Source organism: Rattus norvegicus, chromosome 7 (assembly GCF_036323735.1).
Source record: "Rattus norvegicus strain BN/NHsdMcwi chromosome 7, GRCr8, whole genome shotgun sequence".
NCBI classification, from domain to species: domain Eukaryota; kingdom Metazoa; phylum Chordata; class Mammalia; order Rodentia; family Muridae; genus Rattus; species Rattus norvegicus.
The window spans coordinates 70,430,684-70,449,902 of record NC_086025.1 but is presented as its reverse complement, the minus strand read 5'-3'; the positions used below and the strand labels follow the sequence as shown (position 1 = coordinate 70,449,902).

Sequence of the window (19,219 nt, the reverse complement as noted above, 5' to 3'; positions counted from 1 at the left end):
CATAAAATTTTCTTGAGCAAGAAGAGTCACAAGTGGAAGCCTTGCTGAACCATGTCTGTGTCTGCCTCCTGGCCATGCAGCCCAGAGCTGAGGCTTGGCTGCTGCCAAGCATTTAAAAGAAACAAATGTCCCTGACCTGGACAAAGACCAAAACACAGCTCCTATGGGATAAATGTCACTTCTGTGACACTGTTAAGTTGAAAACGTAGTTAATCTGGGAACTAGATATTGATCATATACCGAGATAAGTCCATACACATAATCCAGAACATACACAAAAATACTAGCTGTGTTTATCTCAGTGGTTGGGATTCGGAAGATGCTAGGATTTTCTGGATGAGTCACTGCAGTATTTTGCTGTTTGATTGTGAACATATGCTACCATTAGGATAAGAACATACAAGGTTATGTGCAGTTTAAGAAGTTAGCTTTGACCTGTTCCTGAAGCCATAGAACGTGAGCAACTCTCTGAAGCATCATCTTTACCATCTAAACCCAAAGTGGGCAGTGATTCCCTCAGGATGTAGCTAACTAGAGTAGCCTGGCAGGGGTTCACGGTGTGCCCACTGCCCTGCTTCCTGCACTTATGGAATCCAGTTCCATGAGCCACACTTTATGTGGAAGCAAAGTGACAATGAAACATGCTAAAATTCTCTCTCTCTCTCTCTCTCTCTTTCTCTCTCCCTCTCTCTCTGTCTTGCTCTCTCCCTCCCTCCCTCCCTCCCTTCCTGTCCCCATCCCTACCTCCTTGATCCCTCCCTCCCTACCCCCATCTCCCATTCATTTAGTTATACTTATAGGATTCAAAATTAGACTCTTAGTTTTCTTTTTTTTTTTTGGAGCTGGGGACCGAACCCAGGGCCTTGCACTTCCTAGGCAAGCGCTCTACCACTGAGCTAAATCTCCAACCCCGACTCTTATTTTTCTTAAAGGCACATTTGATCTCTTGCAAATAAGCCAAAAACAAATCATCTACCTCCCTTCTATCTGGCCATTCACCTACCCACCTGACTACCCATCCATGCATGCATCCATCCATCCATCCATCCATCCATCCATGCATGCATCCATCCATCCATCCATCCATCCATCCATCCATCCATCCATCCATCCATCCATCCATATCTTGCTTTCTGGCTGGTCTGGTTAGCAACATGGCTTTTCTGCATCTCTGACTGGCCTGGTTTACCATCGTTTTGATTAGCTATTGGGCTAGTAGAAAGTTTGTTAGCTTTTCCCTCTTCTCAAGAAATAATACCATATGATCACATGACCCTGAAGAACAGCTCCGAAAACCTAGGTATTTTCTTTTCTCTCTGCAGTTGAGTTCTTGCTACCAGAATGGGGAAACAGAACAGCAAGCTGCGCCCTGAAGTCATGCAGGACTTACTGGAAAGCACAGACTTCACAGAGCATGAGATCCAGGAGTGGTACAAAGGCTTCTTGAGAGACTGCCCCAGCGGACATTTGTCAATGGAAGAGTTTAAGAAAATATACGGGAACTTTTTCCCTTATGGGGATGCTTCCAAATTCGCAGAGCACGTCTTCCGCACCTTCGATGCAAATGGAGATGGGACGATAGACTTTAGAGAGTTCATCATAGCCCTGAGTGTGACATCAAGGGGCAAGCTGGAGCAGAAGCTGAAGTGGGCCTTCAGCATGTATGACCTGGATGGCAACGGCTACATCAGCAAGGCAGAAATGCTGGAGATTGTGCAGGTAAGGACCCTGGCCTGTTAGAGAGAGAAGCATGAGTGTTACAAGAGAGGCCCAGAAGGCATGTGGGAGAACATGGGACTAAGAGTGTTAACCTGGGTGTTACCAGAACAGTTAGTTTGACCCACTTGGTAGTTTTTTTAAAGTTTGAATTCACATGCACAGAAATTGTGTAAAAACCTACATCGGTTGGAATCTCTTGGAAACTCAGGAGCTCAGCTCTACTGCCTGCTCATTCTTACCTGGTAGCATTGTCCATACACTGGGGTGATTCTCACACTGCAGAGAGACAGGGCTCTTGTGTTGGCCACCTTTGTTTCATTCTTCCCATTGATCGATGTAAAAACATGCTCAGACGTGAAGTCTGGGGTCATGTCTTTGAAGTTGTGTTAGAAATGAAGCCCTGGCTTGGGTGCCCACCTGTATTTTTCAGGGACCATCTCTTGGTCAGGAGTCAACACAAGAGTGTCTTCTGTAAAATGGAGCGGCATGCCATGGGGTTGTTTTAAGATTATACATAACTCTCCATGTTAAATGCTGTCTTGTTTACTGTTCTGTTTCTGTGAAGAGACACCATGACCGAGGCAACTCTTTCAAAAGGAAGGCATTTAATTAGGGGCTTGCTTACAATTTTGAGAGGTTAGTCCATGACCATCATGGTAGGAAGCAGACAGGCATGGACCTGGAGCAGTAGCTGAGAGCTTTATATCCTGACCCACAGGCAGAACGGAGAGAGAGAGAGAGAGAGAGAGAGAGAGAGACAGACAGACAGACAGACAGACTAGACATGGTGTGAGCTTTTAAACCATCAGAACCACCCAAGTGACACAATATTCCAACAAGACCACACCTCCTCTAAACCTTTCTAAATAGCTCCCCTAACTATGGACCAAGATTTTAATCATATAAGCCTGTGGGTACCATTTTCACTCAAAGTACCACAAGTGCCTAGCCCAGGGACAACCACAGGAAAGATAATTATCACTAATTTACAACATTGTGGACTGTTGAACAAAAGTAGGTTCTGGACTTGAAGCTTCGTCTCTTCCGGGATGCAAATATAGAGGGCTTCATCATTTTACTAGGAGACTGTGTTTGGCCTCCTGGAGCCACTCACTCTGAGTAACTTCACTAAAGAAAACAGGATAGAGTGGTGCTGGTGGCTATGGCAGCTTGCTAAGCAGTGGGTGGGATCCAGAGACAAACCTAAGGAGATTCTGGCCTTAGGAGAGGTTGGGAGGGCTTCAGCTGAAGGCATTATTAAGGACTAGGTGGGTGACAGAGCCAACAAGAGCTGGCTGCCATGTGAGGTCTAGGCTAGTAAGGGAAGCTCAGTACAGAAGTACCTGTCAGCAAGGAGTCAAGGGAGTGGGTTTTGGCTTCTTGGAGGGCTCAGCTCAGAAGTCAAATTCATCGGAGAACATTTGAGCAGATGCCCTACTGAGATAGAGCTGCTGCCCTGAAAAAATGGTGCTGTGCTGGATGGGAGGGGTAAAACAAGGAGATGAAAAAACTCAGCTGTTGGTAGGAATGGGGCTGGGGTAGAGAGCAACTAGCTTGCAGAGAGCCTCAGGGAACAAGACACTGGAAACCAAACAGAGCTAAAAAGACTACTATAGGGCTGTGACTAAACCGTGGATGGAGGATGGAGCCTACATGCGCAGTTAAAGGGACAGTATAACTGTACCTTTTGGGCTACTCTATTGGGTTCTTATATTTACCACCCTTCTCCACCCTTATTTTACCCTAATCCCTTCTAAACGCCCCCCAACACTAGGTAGGAGAGAAAGAAAGTTAGAGGGGTAAGGGGGTATAGACCTCTTTAGACCACCTCTTGCTAATGAGGAGTATGGTTTATAGGAGTTGGTGCTGATGCCAAGGTCTTGTTCCCCAATTGGTTCTTGATCCATCAATAAAGATGCTATCGGAGAATGAGCTAAGCAGAATAGGCAGGGCTTTTGGGTCCCCACAGGCAAGCTAACAGACGAAGGGGAGAGAGAAGGATTTTTGCCATGCTTTGGAGGGAGAAAAAGTGACTAGCCATGTGAGATCTCAGGCAGTGACCATGGGCCATTTCCCCAGGCAGGAGATTAGAAACACAACTAAAGCTGAGGGCAGTTTTGGGTGCTGGACAAGGAGAAGGTAACTAAGCAACTAGAGCTGAGGGTAGATTTAGGGTGCGGAGCTGAGAGTATTGGAAAGGGGAGGCCAACCGTGGGAGATTAGAAGCACCAAACAATTGATCCATAAGGCAGGTTAAAAATTAAGTTAATACGTGTATTGTTTTTTGATCTGTGGATCCAAGGGAACCTGGGCGGGGGTTGGTAGCATGGTCTGCCCAGATTTTAAAGTGGGGTAGCAAAAACTGCACACTACAGAGTTCTTTGGGGGTAATTCCAATCTTCATTATCAGGATATCTAATTTCTTCTTCTTCTCTCTTTGCTCACAACCACTTGACAAACTGCAACAGCACCAACGGCAGCAGGGGGAGCCGCCACTGCACCAGGCCCTCTCAGGGCTGTCACAACAAAAGTCCCCAGAATTACAAATGTAAACTATCTGCAGCTAGCAAAAATAATATCCTTCCAAGAGCAAGGGACAAATCATAGTTAGCAGCTGTGGACAGACAATCTGAAGCAGCCTCATATCCCACACCTAAGATTAAAACAAAAACATAATCACATAACATAACTGTTTTTTTTTGTTGTTGTTGTTGTTAAGAAACCATGATACTACCATTCCCCCTTTTAGTCCAATAAATGGCTTTTTCTCTAACATCAATTAATTATATATATAATAAGAACAATTATGAGAACTATTAGGTAAGAATTATAATGTTCATACCGTTTGTATTTGGCAACCTTGGAGAAAGTATTCTTCTACCTAACCTATCTTGGTGAGTCCAAAATTTTGTACCCAAATCACCTTCTAATCATAACTTGCATTTATCAACATGAAAACCTTTTTAGACCCTAAAACGTTTTCTTAGATCCTGAACAACTTAAGCTTTTATGTCCTCAATCTTTAGTAGGGAAAGCTGTAAGACTATATCTAGTCTTCAACCCCATCAGAGACCTGAGAAGGATAAATGCTGCCTCGGTAAACAGGAAGTGTAGAGAAAGCAGCTTCCAAAACTATAGAAATGATAGAGACTGCTGACTGCCTGGTCAGTCACCCAAGGTTCCTCTGTATTGGTGGGACATTCAATCTTCCAACAATAGACCCAGGATATCCAACAAAATTATCTCTAAAGCAGGAATTTTGAAGGACTGGCCTACCTTGTTTCAGTAGAGTGGGTCAATCAACTGTCCTGCTTATTCACAGTTTAGACAGTGTGCTTTTGTAGTCAAGGAGCAGGTTTCCCCTACCCCCACCCCCTATCCCCCACCCCTAATCCCCACCCCTTCTAGTGGCTATCTTGCCACAACTGAAGCAAACTCCATGTGGAAATTCTTAGGTGCCCATCATCTTCTTTGACATAGATTGGGGTGCTACCAGGAGCTGATCTCTCTCTCTCTCTCTCTCTCTCTCTCTCTCTCTCTCTCTCTCACACACACACACACACACACACACACACACACACACACACACAGAAGCCTTTTATTATTTTTTTTCTTTTTTCTTTTTTTCGGAGCTGGGGATCGAACCCAGGGCCTTGTGCTTGCTAGGCAAGTGCTCTACCACTGAGCTAAATCCCCAACCCAGCCTTTTATTATTAAAACACCTGAATTGCTATATTTTGCAGATCTCTGAAGTATTTGAGGACCATCTGTCTCAAGATGTGAATAGACAAACATTGCTTGTTTCTAGCTATTTACTTTTTGCTTAACTTTGAAAACATGCTCAGGAAGCTAAATAAAGTTTATTACTATAATTAACTAAACTAGTACCTAAAAAGACTATAAGTTTGATTATTCATAGGTAGCTTGCATTTCTCAATTATTCTGAATAGTTTACACTCGAAGCTTTCAAGCTTTACTCCAAACTTTTAACTGAGTTGCATATGGACGGTATCTTAAAAGTTGAAACATGTATACAATGTGCTGTAGCAAATATAACCTTAAATTTCCGCCAATATGCAATAATGCATATCAGTATAAAATATTTGAGACTAGTTGCTGCTATCTTAAAGGAGATATGATCCTTTCACCCTCTCATGCCTATACCCCCTTTATTCTTTTATCCTCTTCCCTCTTCTTCCCCAAACACTAGACGAGAAAGAAAGAAGGATAGAGGGAGAAGGAGAAAGATATCTTTGGTTCTAACTTCCTTTACTTTGTTTCCTAACCATAACCACCAACAACTTGTAACCAACTCCCCTAAACAAGGACAAACATTCATCACCCACAAAATGGCAAAAAACCATCCATCCCAACTCTTGGGAATTGGGACATTGTAATCTTTACATTGGCCAAGTCCTGGGAGAGCTGGCTGTATTATTTGCTGCCCAGTCTCTGTGGGATAGGAAAGCAAAGGGCTTAACTGAAGTCCTGGCTGGAACGGTCTCTGAGGCTGGACCATTTGAGCTAGCTACTTTGAAGTTGTCCTGGATTCAGTTTCTGAGAAAACAGCAGCTGAGGAAGTCTGTGAGGCTGGATCGCCTGGGCTACTTGCTTTGTCTTCATTGGTGTCGGATCTTTTCCCTCTACAAACACAGAGACTTTTAAAGGTAATATTGTAGGTACATTTCTACATTAACACATGTGTGGACCATGCCAGGTGCACAACTTAGTTGATGATTCTCTGCTCTACGTTTGAGCATGTGAGAAGCATCTGTCAACTTTATAAGTCCTTCTGGATTGTGTGACCAAACTGTAATATAAACCTCAATCCATGCCATATGAAAGGATGACATGTGACAATAAGTCATGAGCACCAGGCAGCCACCAAGATTAATTGGCTATGTAGAGACATTTATGTATTAGTTGGTAGGAGGTCTTCCCTGGTTAAATCTGATCTTTGTAAGTTTTGATGATAACCGTATCTTTTTGTTCCCAGTAGAAACATAAACCAAACTGTGTCCTCAACGCCAAACCATTACATGCTTCCATTTTGATGGACTCTTCACATCCTTACAGAACATAGGATGACTTAATTCTCAGTTATTTCTATAACCCAGTGCCTCTCAGCTGCTACAGTTCCCTTTTCATCAGCATTAAGAAAATTTAGAGTTAAGAAGCGTTATTTAGTCTATCCCTGGAGGTCTTTACTCTTCCTTTTTGTTTCATGAGCATTTCTTTGAAAGTGTGATTAGATCTTTCTACAATGCTTGTCCTATAGGATTGTGTGGTGTACCTGTGATGGGCTTTGTGTTATGATAAGCAAAAAGTTGCTTCATTTTACTGGAAGCATGTGAGGGGGCATTGTCAGTCTTAATTTATGCAAGTATTCCCATAATTTTCATTATTTGCAACAAATGTGTAATTGTAGAATCAGCTTTTTCAGAATTCAAAGCAGTTTCCCACCGGGGCTCTGAATATGTATCAGTGGTACAGTGTATAGTCGTTAGTTTTCCAAATTCTACAAAATGAAACACATCCATCTGCCAGATTGCATTTCCTTTGGTACCCTTAGTGTTGCTTCCAGTGGGTAATGGAGTTTGGACTTATACAGAGAATAAGTAGGACATTTCCTTTTAACAATCACTTTCCTCATTTCCTTGTGCCAATGGACTTAGCAAATCTGCATGAGACTGAATATGAGTAATATGGATAAGACACTTCCTATTTCTGATTGCCCATTGCAGTTGTATAAATAACAATTTCCAAACCATCAGGTTAATTCTGAACCATCAGGAAAAATTCAGCAGTTTCTATATTCAAAACAACTCTTTCTGCATAGTAAGAATCAGTAATTATATTAGGAGATTCAGGAAAATCTAGTAATACCATAAGGTTTGCATACACCCCTGACTTTGGAACTGAGGTACGTGGACTTTGGATTACCTTGTTTATTTTGTCTGACTTAGAGCCTGCCATCCCCACCTCGTTTGCATCAGTATAGAATGTAGGTGCTTCAGGAATTGGTGTCTCCTTTACAATAACTGGGAGAATCCAATTAGTTCTTTTTATAAAATATAGATGCTTGCTTTGGGATATGTGTTGTTAATTTCTCCCAAACAGATACTACGAGCTCTTTGCCAGTCTTCATGGCTTTATCCATAAGGACATAATCTCAGCATTAGTAAAAGGCATCGTGATTTCAGCTGGGCAGGTTCCTGATAACTGACATAGTCTTATTCTACCTTTTATGATTAATTCAGAAACTTTTCTATGGAAGTCTTTAATTTTTTGCTTTGTTTATGTGATAATAAAATATTATCCATAATACTATCTTTCCTTTCCACAAGGAGTCTAGTAGGAGAATGAGTGAAGGCAAAATAACCAAAATACAATGAAGCTTAGGATCAATTTGATCCACATATGTATCTTATAGTCTCTGTTCTACCAGAGTGTTCCGTGTTCTCTCTCTCTCTCTCTCTCTCTCTCTCTCTCTCTCTCTCTCTCTCTCTCTCCTTCAGTTGTTAACCATCATGGACTGTTTAAGTTCAAATCTCCTTGTAAAGTTTGAAACAAATTACTTAACTCATGAGTAGTTAATCCTCTTATAGGCCATAGCCATTTAACACCTCCCATTAATTTTGAAAATCACCAAGAGTTTGCAAATGATTTCTACAGATCTTTGTGGTTGAATTTTGTTTTTTGTAGGTTAAAGTATTATAGGCACATTTCCTGCCTCTAGAGCCGCTTTTTACTACAAATGGCAGGTGGCACTCGACTACAACTTAAGACTAGAATTCCAAAGTTATTTTCATTTTCTTTTTTTATTGGATTTTTAAAATTTACATTTAAAATGTTATCCCCTTTCCCGGTTTCCCATCCATAAACCCCCTATCCAGTCCCCCCTCCCCCTGCTTCTATGAGGGTGTTCCCCCATTCATCCATCCAACCCTTCCAGCCTTCCCACCTCCCAACCCTGACATTCCCCTACACTGGGGCATCGAGCCTTGGCAGGAACAAGGGTTTCTCCCCCCATTGGTGCCCAATAAGGCCATCCTCTGCTACATATGCAGTTGGAGCCATGGGTCTATCCATGTGTACTCTTTGGATGGTGGTTTAGTCCCTGGGATCTCTGGTTGGTTGGTATTGTTGTTTTTATGGGGTTGCAAAGCCCTTCAGCTCCTTCAATCCTTTCTCTAACTCCTCCATTGGGTACCAGAATTTATTATTATTATTATTATTTATTTATTTATTTATTTAATGTATGAGTGCTCTAACTTCATATACCTACTTGCCAGAAGAGGGCACCAGATCACATTATAGATGGTTATGAGACACCATGTGGTTGCTGGGAATTGAACTCAGGACCTCTGGAAGAGTCACCAGTGCTCTTAACCTGTGAGCCATCTTTTCAGCCCCATAGTCAATTTTGTTGTTGTTGTTGACTTATTTTATAACCCAAGTAGTTAATAGAATCTCCTCTTTGTATTTTTTCAGGAGCAATCTGTAACCCCCATCATGGCAGAATTCTTTGCGATCCCTTAAATATTTTCTCTAAAGTATCTGTATCAGAATCAGCCCACAAACTATCATCCATGTAATGATAAATAATAAATTGCCTATGAATTATTTCTAGTGGTTGCTGCACAAAATTTTGACATAAACTTAGACTATTTAACATCCCCTGTGGAAAAACTTTCCAATGATATCTCTTTACTGGACCACTAATTATAAGCAGGTACTGAGAAAGCAAACCTTTCCCTATCATGCTAATGCAAAAGGATTGTGAAAAAAACAATCTTTTAAATCAATTGCCATCATAGACCATGACTTAGGTAATAAAGAAGATAAAGGAATTCCAGGCTGTAAAGGACCCATTGGTTGACTCATTCTATGAGCTCTTAAATCTGTTAACATCCTCCATTTTCCAGTTTCTCTTTTACAACAGACACAGAGGAAATCTATGGGCTGGTAGACTCTTCTATATGTTAAGCCTCCAGCTGCTCTTTTACTAGCCGTTCAAGTGCCTGTACCTTTTCCTTAGTTAAGGGCCTCTGCTCTATCCATACAGGCTTGTCTGCCAAACTTTTTAAGGGTGGATCCATTCATATTCCAGCAGGGCACCTCAATCCCTGTGGTGTTCTGGTTTTGGACAATTGGCGCAGCCTGTGTTTGGATTTGATGGTACGTATCAATACTTTCCCCAGGAGCATCTACCATTTCCCCCTAATTTCATCATGAGCTGTCTTTGGGATCACAGGAATATTCATTTGAGTACTCCATTGTTATAAAGATCCCTTCCCCATAAATTTATGGGTATGTCAGCCACATAAGGTTTCTGCTTGCCCTTCTGGTCCCACAGATTTAACTCATTTGTACACTTTGTTTATTTGAGGTAACTTACCGAGTCCTATAAACTATACATAAACCTTCTGAAGTGGCCATTTTGCATTACAGAATTTTGGGGGAATGATAGTCACATAAGCTCCTGTATCCACCAAACCTTCTGTTTAACACCATTCACTTGCTATTTTAATTTAGGTCTCTGATCATTGACAACTGTTTGCCAGCACACACACTTCTCAGTACTCCCAAATCCTTCTGCTCTTTCTACTGGAGGAGCTGAGCAATCCTATCCCCTGTGTTAATTTGTACCTTTTTAAAAACATATGCCATAATTTTGATTTCTCCCTTCCATCTATAATACCTGGATACACAAATGAATCTTTGGGAAGTTAATCCACTTCTGCTTCTTCCCAAAAATCATCCCTATAATCCCTTAAGGCAAGGGGCATAAATGTCAGTGGTTATTTTGTCCCCAATACTTAGTTACATTGTTTCTGCCTCCTTGCCATCTCTTGGCTAACCAGAGGGAAACCGCTAGTATGTTTGTTGCATGACCTCAAGCTGGCAGCCCACCCCATTTTGTTTCCAGATGGCAAGAAATTTCCTTGTAGATCCCTCCTGGACCTACACTCATTAGTCCAATGGCACCTTTTGTCACAGTGTCTACAAACCAGGGGAAGCCTAGGTGTTCTTTCAGAGAACCTATTGACACCAGAAACAGCTTGTTCCCTTCTGTGTTGGAAAGTACCATATTTCTCACAGTTAATGTACCAGTCATTTTGAGATCTGGCTCAGAAAGTACCATATTTCTCACAGTTAATGTACCAGTAATTTTGAGATCAGTCTCAGAAAGTACTGTATTTCTCACAGTCACTTCAGTGGACATTTTGAGCTCTGAGACTTTTAGTAGTTTGGTCAGAATTTCTTTGTAAATGTCATTATTCACCATAATCAAAGCATGAGGTATTCTGGTATCTGAGACCTTTAGGTATAGCTTGTGATACTGGCATGATCCTCACGGAGCCAATACCAGTCATGTCCCTCATCCACTCATCCACTGCTGCTGCTCAGCCTTTAAGGGTCTAATCACTCTCACAGTCTGTATTCACATTCTCAAAGGTCCCTATCAACACCTGTCTGGCCTCAGGGCCTGATGGGGCTTTGTTTACAGCTGAAACCAATCTTCACAAGAGATCTGTGAAGTCTTCCTCAGAGCCTTGTACAATCTTAGTGAGTGAAGTGGATCTATTCCTGGACTCCTCAACTTTGTCCCAAGCCTTAAAGCAGCCAAGTGACACTGCTCTCTAACAGCATCATCAAATCAGTTCCTGTAGTTCAGAAACTCACCCTTCTCCAAGCAGTTGATCTTTAACAATAGCCATTCCCCTTGCTCCATTTCATTGTTCAATATTCAAGGCTTTCTCCCTCCACCACATTAACCACTGCTAACTGCTCTGACCAAACCTTTCCAGTCTTGGGGAATAACTCTATTTTGGGTAGCCCAGTTACTTAATATTTGTTTAACTTAAGGGGCATGAATTCCATAGGAAACTATAGCCTCTTTAAAATGCCTCAGGCCTATCATTTCTATAGGATGCCATGCTATCTCATCAAAATCATGATCTGCACCATTAGCAGGCATGTGCTGCACAATGACTGGGAAAACCCATGGTGATTTTGTAAGCACAGCACCCTCCTCTGGCAGCACAGTTGGCTCAAGATTAACCATTTCTCTCAACACAGGCTGTTTTTCTTTAACCCTGTCACCTTGCATGACCTCCAGTTTCTCCTGGCTCCTCACCCTGCTCAGGGGCTGTGGGGACTTGAAATTGTAAGTGCATGGCACAGGACAGGATACAGCCTGCCTTCCAGCCCAGTTTGCACCCTTCCTTCATCCTTTGGGAAGATCCCACCCTCAGTCACCAGGTCTGAACCTTTCTGCTGCCCCCTTTCCAGTGCTACTCACTTCCCAAGTGCTCTGATCTCTACCTATAACCTCAGCAATGGCACGGCAACCCTTTCAAAAGTAAGAGGCTAGAGCGAGCCTTCTGCTTTCCCCATTCATCCACCTTTTGTTTCTCAGGCCCCTCCATATCTACCTGCAACTTTTCCAATTGCTCAGCCATTCTCCCAACCTTTTTGGAGACACAATAGGAAGGAGAAGGAAGAGGAAGAAGAGGAGAAGATGATGGTGGTGGTGGTGGTGGTGGTGGTGGTGGTGGTGGTGATGATGATGATGATGATGATGATGATATCATCCCCTCTGGGAAAAAATTAAACTTTTGGTGACATCCTAAAGCAGAATATTCACCTCCTTTTCCCTGCTGTTTCCTGTATGTTATTAGAGATTGTTTCCTATTCTGTCTACCTCCCATCTGGGCACCACCATAGCCATACTTTTTGACTGCTTGATTGGGTTCTTTTATTTACCACCTTTCTCCACCCCAATCCCGTCTAAGCCCCCAACACTAGGTAGGAGAAAAAGAAGGTTAGCGAGGAAAGGGGACAGAGATCTCTTTAGACCACTTCCTGCTAATTAAGGGTGTTAGGTTCCTTGGGTTAAGTTCGATCTTCATTACCAGGATATACAATTTCTTCTTCTTGTCTCTTTGCTCACAACCACTTGACAAACCTCAACAACAACAATTAACAGCAGCAGAGGGAGCGGCTGATGCTTCGGGTCCTCTCAGGGCTCTCACATTTGTTCCCTCTCAAGAGTCCCCAGAATTCCAAATGTAAACTATCTGCAGCTGGCAAAAATCACATCCCTCCGAGAGCACAAATCACAGTGGTGTGGACAATCTGAAGCAGCCCCGTATCCCACACCTGGGTTAAAACAAAAACATAGTCACATAATGTAACTGGGTGTTTAAAGAAACCAAAAATCTCACTACGGGACAGCACAAGCATTGGGAAGATGCAAGGACAGGGTCTCAAGTGACATTGCCTCACCCAGGAATACTTCCGCCATGCACCTCTCTTTTCTGAATGGCCGCCAGTGTCTTTCTTTTACATAGGAGTGTAATGATATGAAAAGGTCACATTAAAAATAATCAGTCAGCAATATAGATCTTAAGCAGAAATAAAGGCTATGCACCCCCCTGCATAGGGAGACATCTAATATAAGATATGGGCAGATAATGGGGTGGACTTGAGAGATATTCAGTGGTTAAGAGCACTGACTGCTCTTCCACAGGACCTGGGTTCAGTTCCCAGCACCCACACGGTGGTTCACAGCTGTCTGAAACACCAGTTACAGGAGATACAGTGGTCTTTTCTGGCCTCCACAGGCATTGCAAGCACAGGACAAACGGGCAGGCAGAACACCCATATACATACAATAAAATAAACACATTAAGAGAAAATCATGGTATTCCATCCTACCCAAAATTATTTTTTCTTAATTTTTAAAAATTTTATTTGTGGGTAGGATAATTTCTTAAATGACATATTTCTTGATATTTTTAATATGATAATTTAAAATTGCATATTTAAATTGCCCTCTTACCATACATTAAAAACATCCAACTAATTCCAAAAACAAAACATTTCTGTAATGTAATTTTCTATCTTGCAATTTCCACTTAGCAAAGTAACACAACTAGCTCTGCATTTATAAAGATGTCTCACAGAAGTGTTTAATAATAATAGTCCATGGCTACATAATAATACACAGTATATTATAATTACTTAATTTTCTACTATTGGCTACTTCTAGTTTTCATTATTAGACAAAATGGTTTACCTTTTAAAAATAAATCAATAATCTTTCCATATGAAGTGCCCTCCAGGGTTATTTTTTTAGAATGGAATCCCAATAACTGGGTCAAAGGGCATGAGTATTCCTAAGGTCTCTTGGTACATCCGGTCAAAGTATTTTTCCTAATGCCTCCACAAGCATAGGTAGGACATCACCACATCATTTTACACCTTAGCTGTCCCTTAATCTTTGCTAGTTTAACAAAAATGGAAATTCCAAGGTTATTGTGTTAGATTTCTGTAACTACACCAAGTGCTATGCAATCGACTTGCAAAGACAAAAGGTTTGCTCTCGCTTGTAGTTTTGGAGATTTGCACTGGATCTGTGGGTCTGGCCTGTGGTCATCAGGGTCAGAAGCAGAGAAAAAAACCACTCATCTCAGGGCCAGAAAACAAGAGAAAGAGGAAAAGACAGTGGTCCCACAGTCTCCTCAGAGGACTCACCCTCCTCCCATTACCTGAAGGCTTCCCCAGTGGACACTACCTCTTAAATATTCTACCACCTGTCAGGAGTGCCATGGGCTCAGGACCAAACCTTCAGACACAGGTCTTTGAGAGCACTTAATATTCACTTGTAGCTTTCCTCTTAATTAGGCTCTTCGGCTGTCATGCTTTTTAAATTTTTATTATTGTCTGGTGCTAAGATCAGAACAAGGGGCTTTGTACACCTCAGCTCTCATTTTGCCCTTCCACTTTGGAGGGCTGGGCTCCCCGCTTGTTAGAGTCCAAAGGGCTGTTCTCATTTTGGACAGAACTTCCAGACTGTAATCTGAAATAGAAATGCCCATGGGAGTGTTACTCCTGACATTGTTTTGCCCGAGCTTCCTGCTGGGCTTTGCAGCCATTGTTGATGAACTTGTAGACACTGGAAGGAACCTTCAAAGAACATGACCTGAAGGGAATGGCAGGCAGCTGCGTGCTCATCCACAGCTCAGCAAGGACCCTGGCAAGGGGAACAGTGTTCAGGAAAGACACATCATCCTGGGCCTTGGAATGTGGTTTGGAAGAGAAAGTGGGAAGACTGCAGGGACAAGCAGAAGATACCTGGGAGCAGAGGGGGCTTCCCACCATGTTCAACAGAGAACACCAAGCTTGGTGAGCAGCGCCAGGATGTGCTCAGCCTGGGAAAGGCGAGCTTCACTGTAAAGTGCCCCAGGCCATTCACGTGTCCAGATCTGAACTTCAGACGGGCCTGTAATCTTGAGGTTCTTAAGAAACCAATGGAAGGGGGCTGGGGATTTAGCTCAGTGGTAGAGCGCTTACCTAGGAAGCGCAAGGTCCTGGGTTCGGTCCCCAGCTCCGGAAAAAAAAGAACCAAAAAAAAAAAAAAAAAAAAAAAAAGAAACCAATGGAAGACGCTTTACACCATCCCCCCACCCCTGATAGTTAATATTCATGATTGCAAATACCACAGGCACCCTGAAGTGACTTCAGATCATCAAAGAAATTAAACTGAATTTCAAACCATTTTTCATAGGGAAGTCTCCTCTGCAAGCTGACAGTTCTGTATTCCTTCACATTCTTATGCAAATCCATATTTTCAATTATTCGGGATGAATTGGATGAATGTAGGATCTCACTGAGATCCACATTCTTTTTTTTTTTTTTTTTTTTAAATCTTTTGTTCCCTCTCTTTTTGAAAGCCTATGCTCCCTAGGCCTTATCTCGGTCACAGGAAGCCATAGTGTTCTTGTCTTCCGAGCTAGCTGGTCTGCACCATTTAGGAAAACTCATTTGCATCAAAGCAGTCACTGTTGAGTTTGTGTGGTGAACTTCCATAAACAACTGTTAGGAAGCAGTGAGGTGTGGCCCAGAATTACCACAAACAAACCAAGGGTCTTATTGCTAAAGTCACACTTGAAGCTTAATGACAAGCTCTGAATGCAACTTCCTAACTGAATCCCCCATCCTGTCAAGACTCAGAAATTCAAACCATTTAATGGGGGGTGGAGGTGCAAATTTATGATCATTTACCTACAAACACTGATAGTTGGTCAGGATGTAGAGCAAGGTGAAAATGAGTCTTTAATTAGGTTTTTCAGCAGACAAAGGAAGGATGCTGTTCAGAAATCATTCATTTGCTGTACTTAGGTATTTCCTGTGACTTAGTTTCTGTAGGCACAGAATAGCATTTGTGACCAAAAGCTAGACTTCATTTGTTTTTACTTGATATCGGTAGGAAAGGCCAGAATTTACCACATCGCTATGAATTCTGCGTGGTGCTGAATTAGTCTCCACGGCTTTTATAACATGGAGTGTCAAACCTCAAGCCTTACGAGCCCACACAGTTTTCATCTAATAATTTTGAACGTCTGACCTCAGTTTCATTAGACTAAAAGTATCCTCGGGGTTGCGTCCCTTTCTGGAGCCATTTGAAGGAAAGATTTCTTATCCTTCCCAGTTTCTAGAAGATGCTTGCTCTCCTAGGCATGTGTCCTTGCTCATTCACCATCAAAGTCAGCTGTGGCAGACATGCTGCTGCCCCACCCCCACCTTGGGACCGTGCCTCTGCTTGTGTCTTCCATTCATGCATTTATTCACGCAGTTATGAATATTAGTCATCAGCTCCTATTTCTGCTGGGGCCATGTGTGCAATCTAGGTGCGCCCTCCTGTCTCCACGTCTGCGGTTGATTCCTCCTGTTTGTGAAATCTCTCTACTATGTAAGGCAAGACACTCCAGGTTCCAAGCGTTGGGATGTGGACATGCGTGAGGGAGTCACTCAGCCTACCACATTATGCTGGAGTATGCCTGTGGCTCTTTTAAAGAAAACTATTTTCACTGTTTTTGATGGATCATCATCTGGATGAACAAGTAAAACCATCTGTGAATTGGTTTAGAGCCTTAAATGAACATCTTTCTTTTTTTACATTTATATGTCAATTTCCTTTAAGTGACAAACCTAGTTATTAGACTGTTTTTATTGTCGTGCTAAAGCACTTCCTTGAGTCTTAAAGCAGGCTGCAGGTGCCTTTCCTCTACCATATACTAGAGTCTCTCCTCTAGATGGGACAGTCTACCCTCTGCTTTATGAAGAAGGAGAATCCTTTCTGCCCTGCTGGGGGCAGTCTGAATACCCACCACCTGCCATGGCATGGGCTGAGTGTAACAAAAGGGCCAAGAGGTAACTGAAAGGCACCACTAGTTCTCCAATGGCCACCTATAGAACTGCTTGGAACTGTGGGAGACAGAAGCAACTCTCTTAACATGGGAACATAAGAGATGGGATGACACTTACCTCCCTTCTGAAGGGAAAGAAAAGTCACCAAGCAAGACTCTTGCAAGGCCAACATGACATCAGGACGGTCATTGGTTAGATGCACAGGTGTCATGCTGCATCCACCTTATGTGAATGTGGACCACAAGCCTAGGCAACAGTTACCTTTATCCAAAGCAAAGATGATTAACAGGCATCGTGAGTGAAGTGGGCCAATGTCCCCATCTTTTTAAAATTTCAATCTCCCCAACCCTCCTCTTCCATCTATTATTGGCACTTTGCAGGTTCTGCTTTCATATAGGAGGGGTGGGTCTTATGCTAAGGTCCTGCAATTGGTTCTTGATCTATCAGTAATGATGCCAGGGACCAATTCCTGGGCAGGAGGAAGGAGGCGGGACTTCCAGGCCCCCACAGGGGAGGCAAGGAGACACAAAGGAAGAGAGCAATTTTTGCTATGGTTCGGAGGAGAAAAAGGTGACCAGCCATGTGAGATCTGAGGCAGAGTGGCCTTAAGTCACTTCTCCCAGGAGAAGGTAGGAGGCAGGAGGTAGGTTGTTGAACTGGGACTAAAAGGTAACTGAGCAACTGAAGCTGAGGGCAGATTTAGGGTGCTGAGCTAAGAGTATTGGGAAGGGCGCACTAGTCATAGTAGATTAGAAGGGCCCAGCAATTGAGCCAATAAGGCAGGTTGAAATTGAGCGACGTGTGTGTGTTTTTCATCTGCGGATCTGAGGGAACCTGGGCTGGGGCCGGTAGCACAGCCTGTTCCCTGAGCTTAAGGCAGGGTAGCAAAAAGTACATGCTACATTTTAGTAATTAGACATTCCCTTCTAGAGTGAGTATGGTATCTTTTTGTCTGTCAAAATTTTGGTCTGTAGACTCATGGTTTTATCAGCTTTGGAATATTTTTAGTAATTATGCCTTCAAATCTCTTTCTCCCCTCCTTCAGTCTTTAAGGATGGACATACTATACAGCCCAAAGCCCACACGCAATCCACGGGCATGCTGGATTGCAGATATTACATTTTCCTCCCTTTGATCTTGGGTACCTTAGCCTCATGTCTACATCAGAGCTTGTTTTACTAGAAGATCTGATTTGCCATCAATCTCAATCTGTATTTTCCATCTCACACATTGTAGCTTTCATCACTAGAAGTTCTACTTGGGTTCTTCTTAATGTCTTCCCCTGTCTATTTTTGGGATATCTGGAGCACGGTTTTTATATCTGTTTCAATGGCCTTTTGCTAATTATAACGTTTATGTCAGTTCTAGGTCACTTAATGGATCTTTCTCCTCTGTCCTTCTGTATAAAATGATACTGTTTCCATGTGTGACTGTTCATTTTTTTTTATTGGGCACCAGACATTGTGAATTTTATCCTGTAGAGAGCTGAATATTTTTAAAATATAACTAACTTTATGCTTTGTTCTCAGATGTAGTTAAGTTGCTTGGAAACAGCTTGAACTTTCCAGATCTTGCTTTTAAAATTTGATAGGTGACACAGAGCAGGGCTCACTGGGGACTAATTATTCTCCACTGCTGAGGTAAGACCTTTCAACGTAGACTGGGCCTCACAAATCAAGAGGTTTTCCGAGGATGCTGCAGACACTCTGTTTGACCTTGGTTGGGGGCCAGCCTCTCCCTCTCATCCCTTCCTGTGACTCTTTCCACCGATCTTTGGTAGCTCTATCCATCTGCACAGGGACTGATAACAGCTGTCAAGAGTTCTCTCCGTGTGGCTCTCTCCTTTGTTCTAACCTGTCTTTGAAGACTAAGCACTAAGCACTGGTCAGTCCAGCTTTGGCATTCTGTCATAAGGGAGCCTATCAAGCTCACTCCATGTCAGTCCCCTGCATAGGTGTCACAGCATCACAGGGAGCTGTCCAAGGCTTATTGCTTCTGTTTACAGTTCTTCAGGAACCACTGTCCTGGGCTGCTTAATTTACAGGGTCTTATTAAGCTGTGATTCTATGAATATTGTCTTTTTAAAATTAAATTATTCTTTTAACCATTTCATGCAGTATCTAATCCATTCTGATTGCTCTCCAGCCTCTCTCTTTTCTCCTTCCCTGCCTCATCCCCACCCCCAGTTGTTTTCCCATGTTCATGGCTTTTTCTTTCATTTTGTGACCTGTTGGGTTTAACCCATGCCATTCATGTAACATTATTGCCTTTGGGGTTT

The 19,219-nt window shown here is 42.6% G+C and overlaps 1 protein-coding gene across 11 annotated transcripts in view; it reads left to right on the top strand.

Moving 5' to 3' along the window:
- The window catches only part of Ncald (neurocalcin delta), a 432,081-nt gene that overhangs the window by 399,861 nt on the left and 13,001 nt on the right, over nucleotides 1-19,219 (top strand). For 10 of the 11 annotated variants that reach the window (XM_008765456.3, XM_063264158.1, XM_063264157.1 and 7 more), the window contains 1 exon segment: nucleotides 1,323-1,719. In XM_008765456.3, coding sequence (XP_008763678.1) covers nucleotides 1,342-1,719 — 378 coding nt within the window. In that variant the 5' untranslated portion in view covers nucleotides 1,323-1,341. 11 annotated transcript variants of the gene reach the window in all.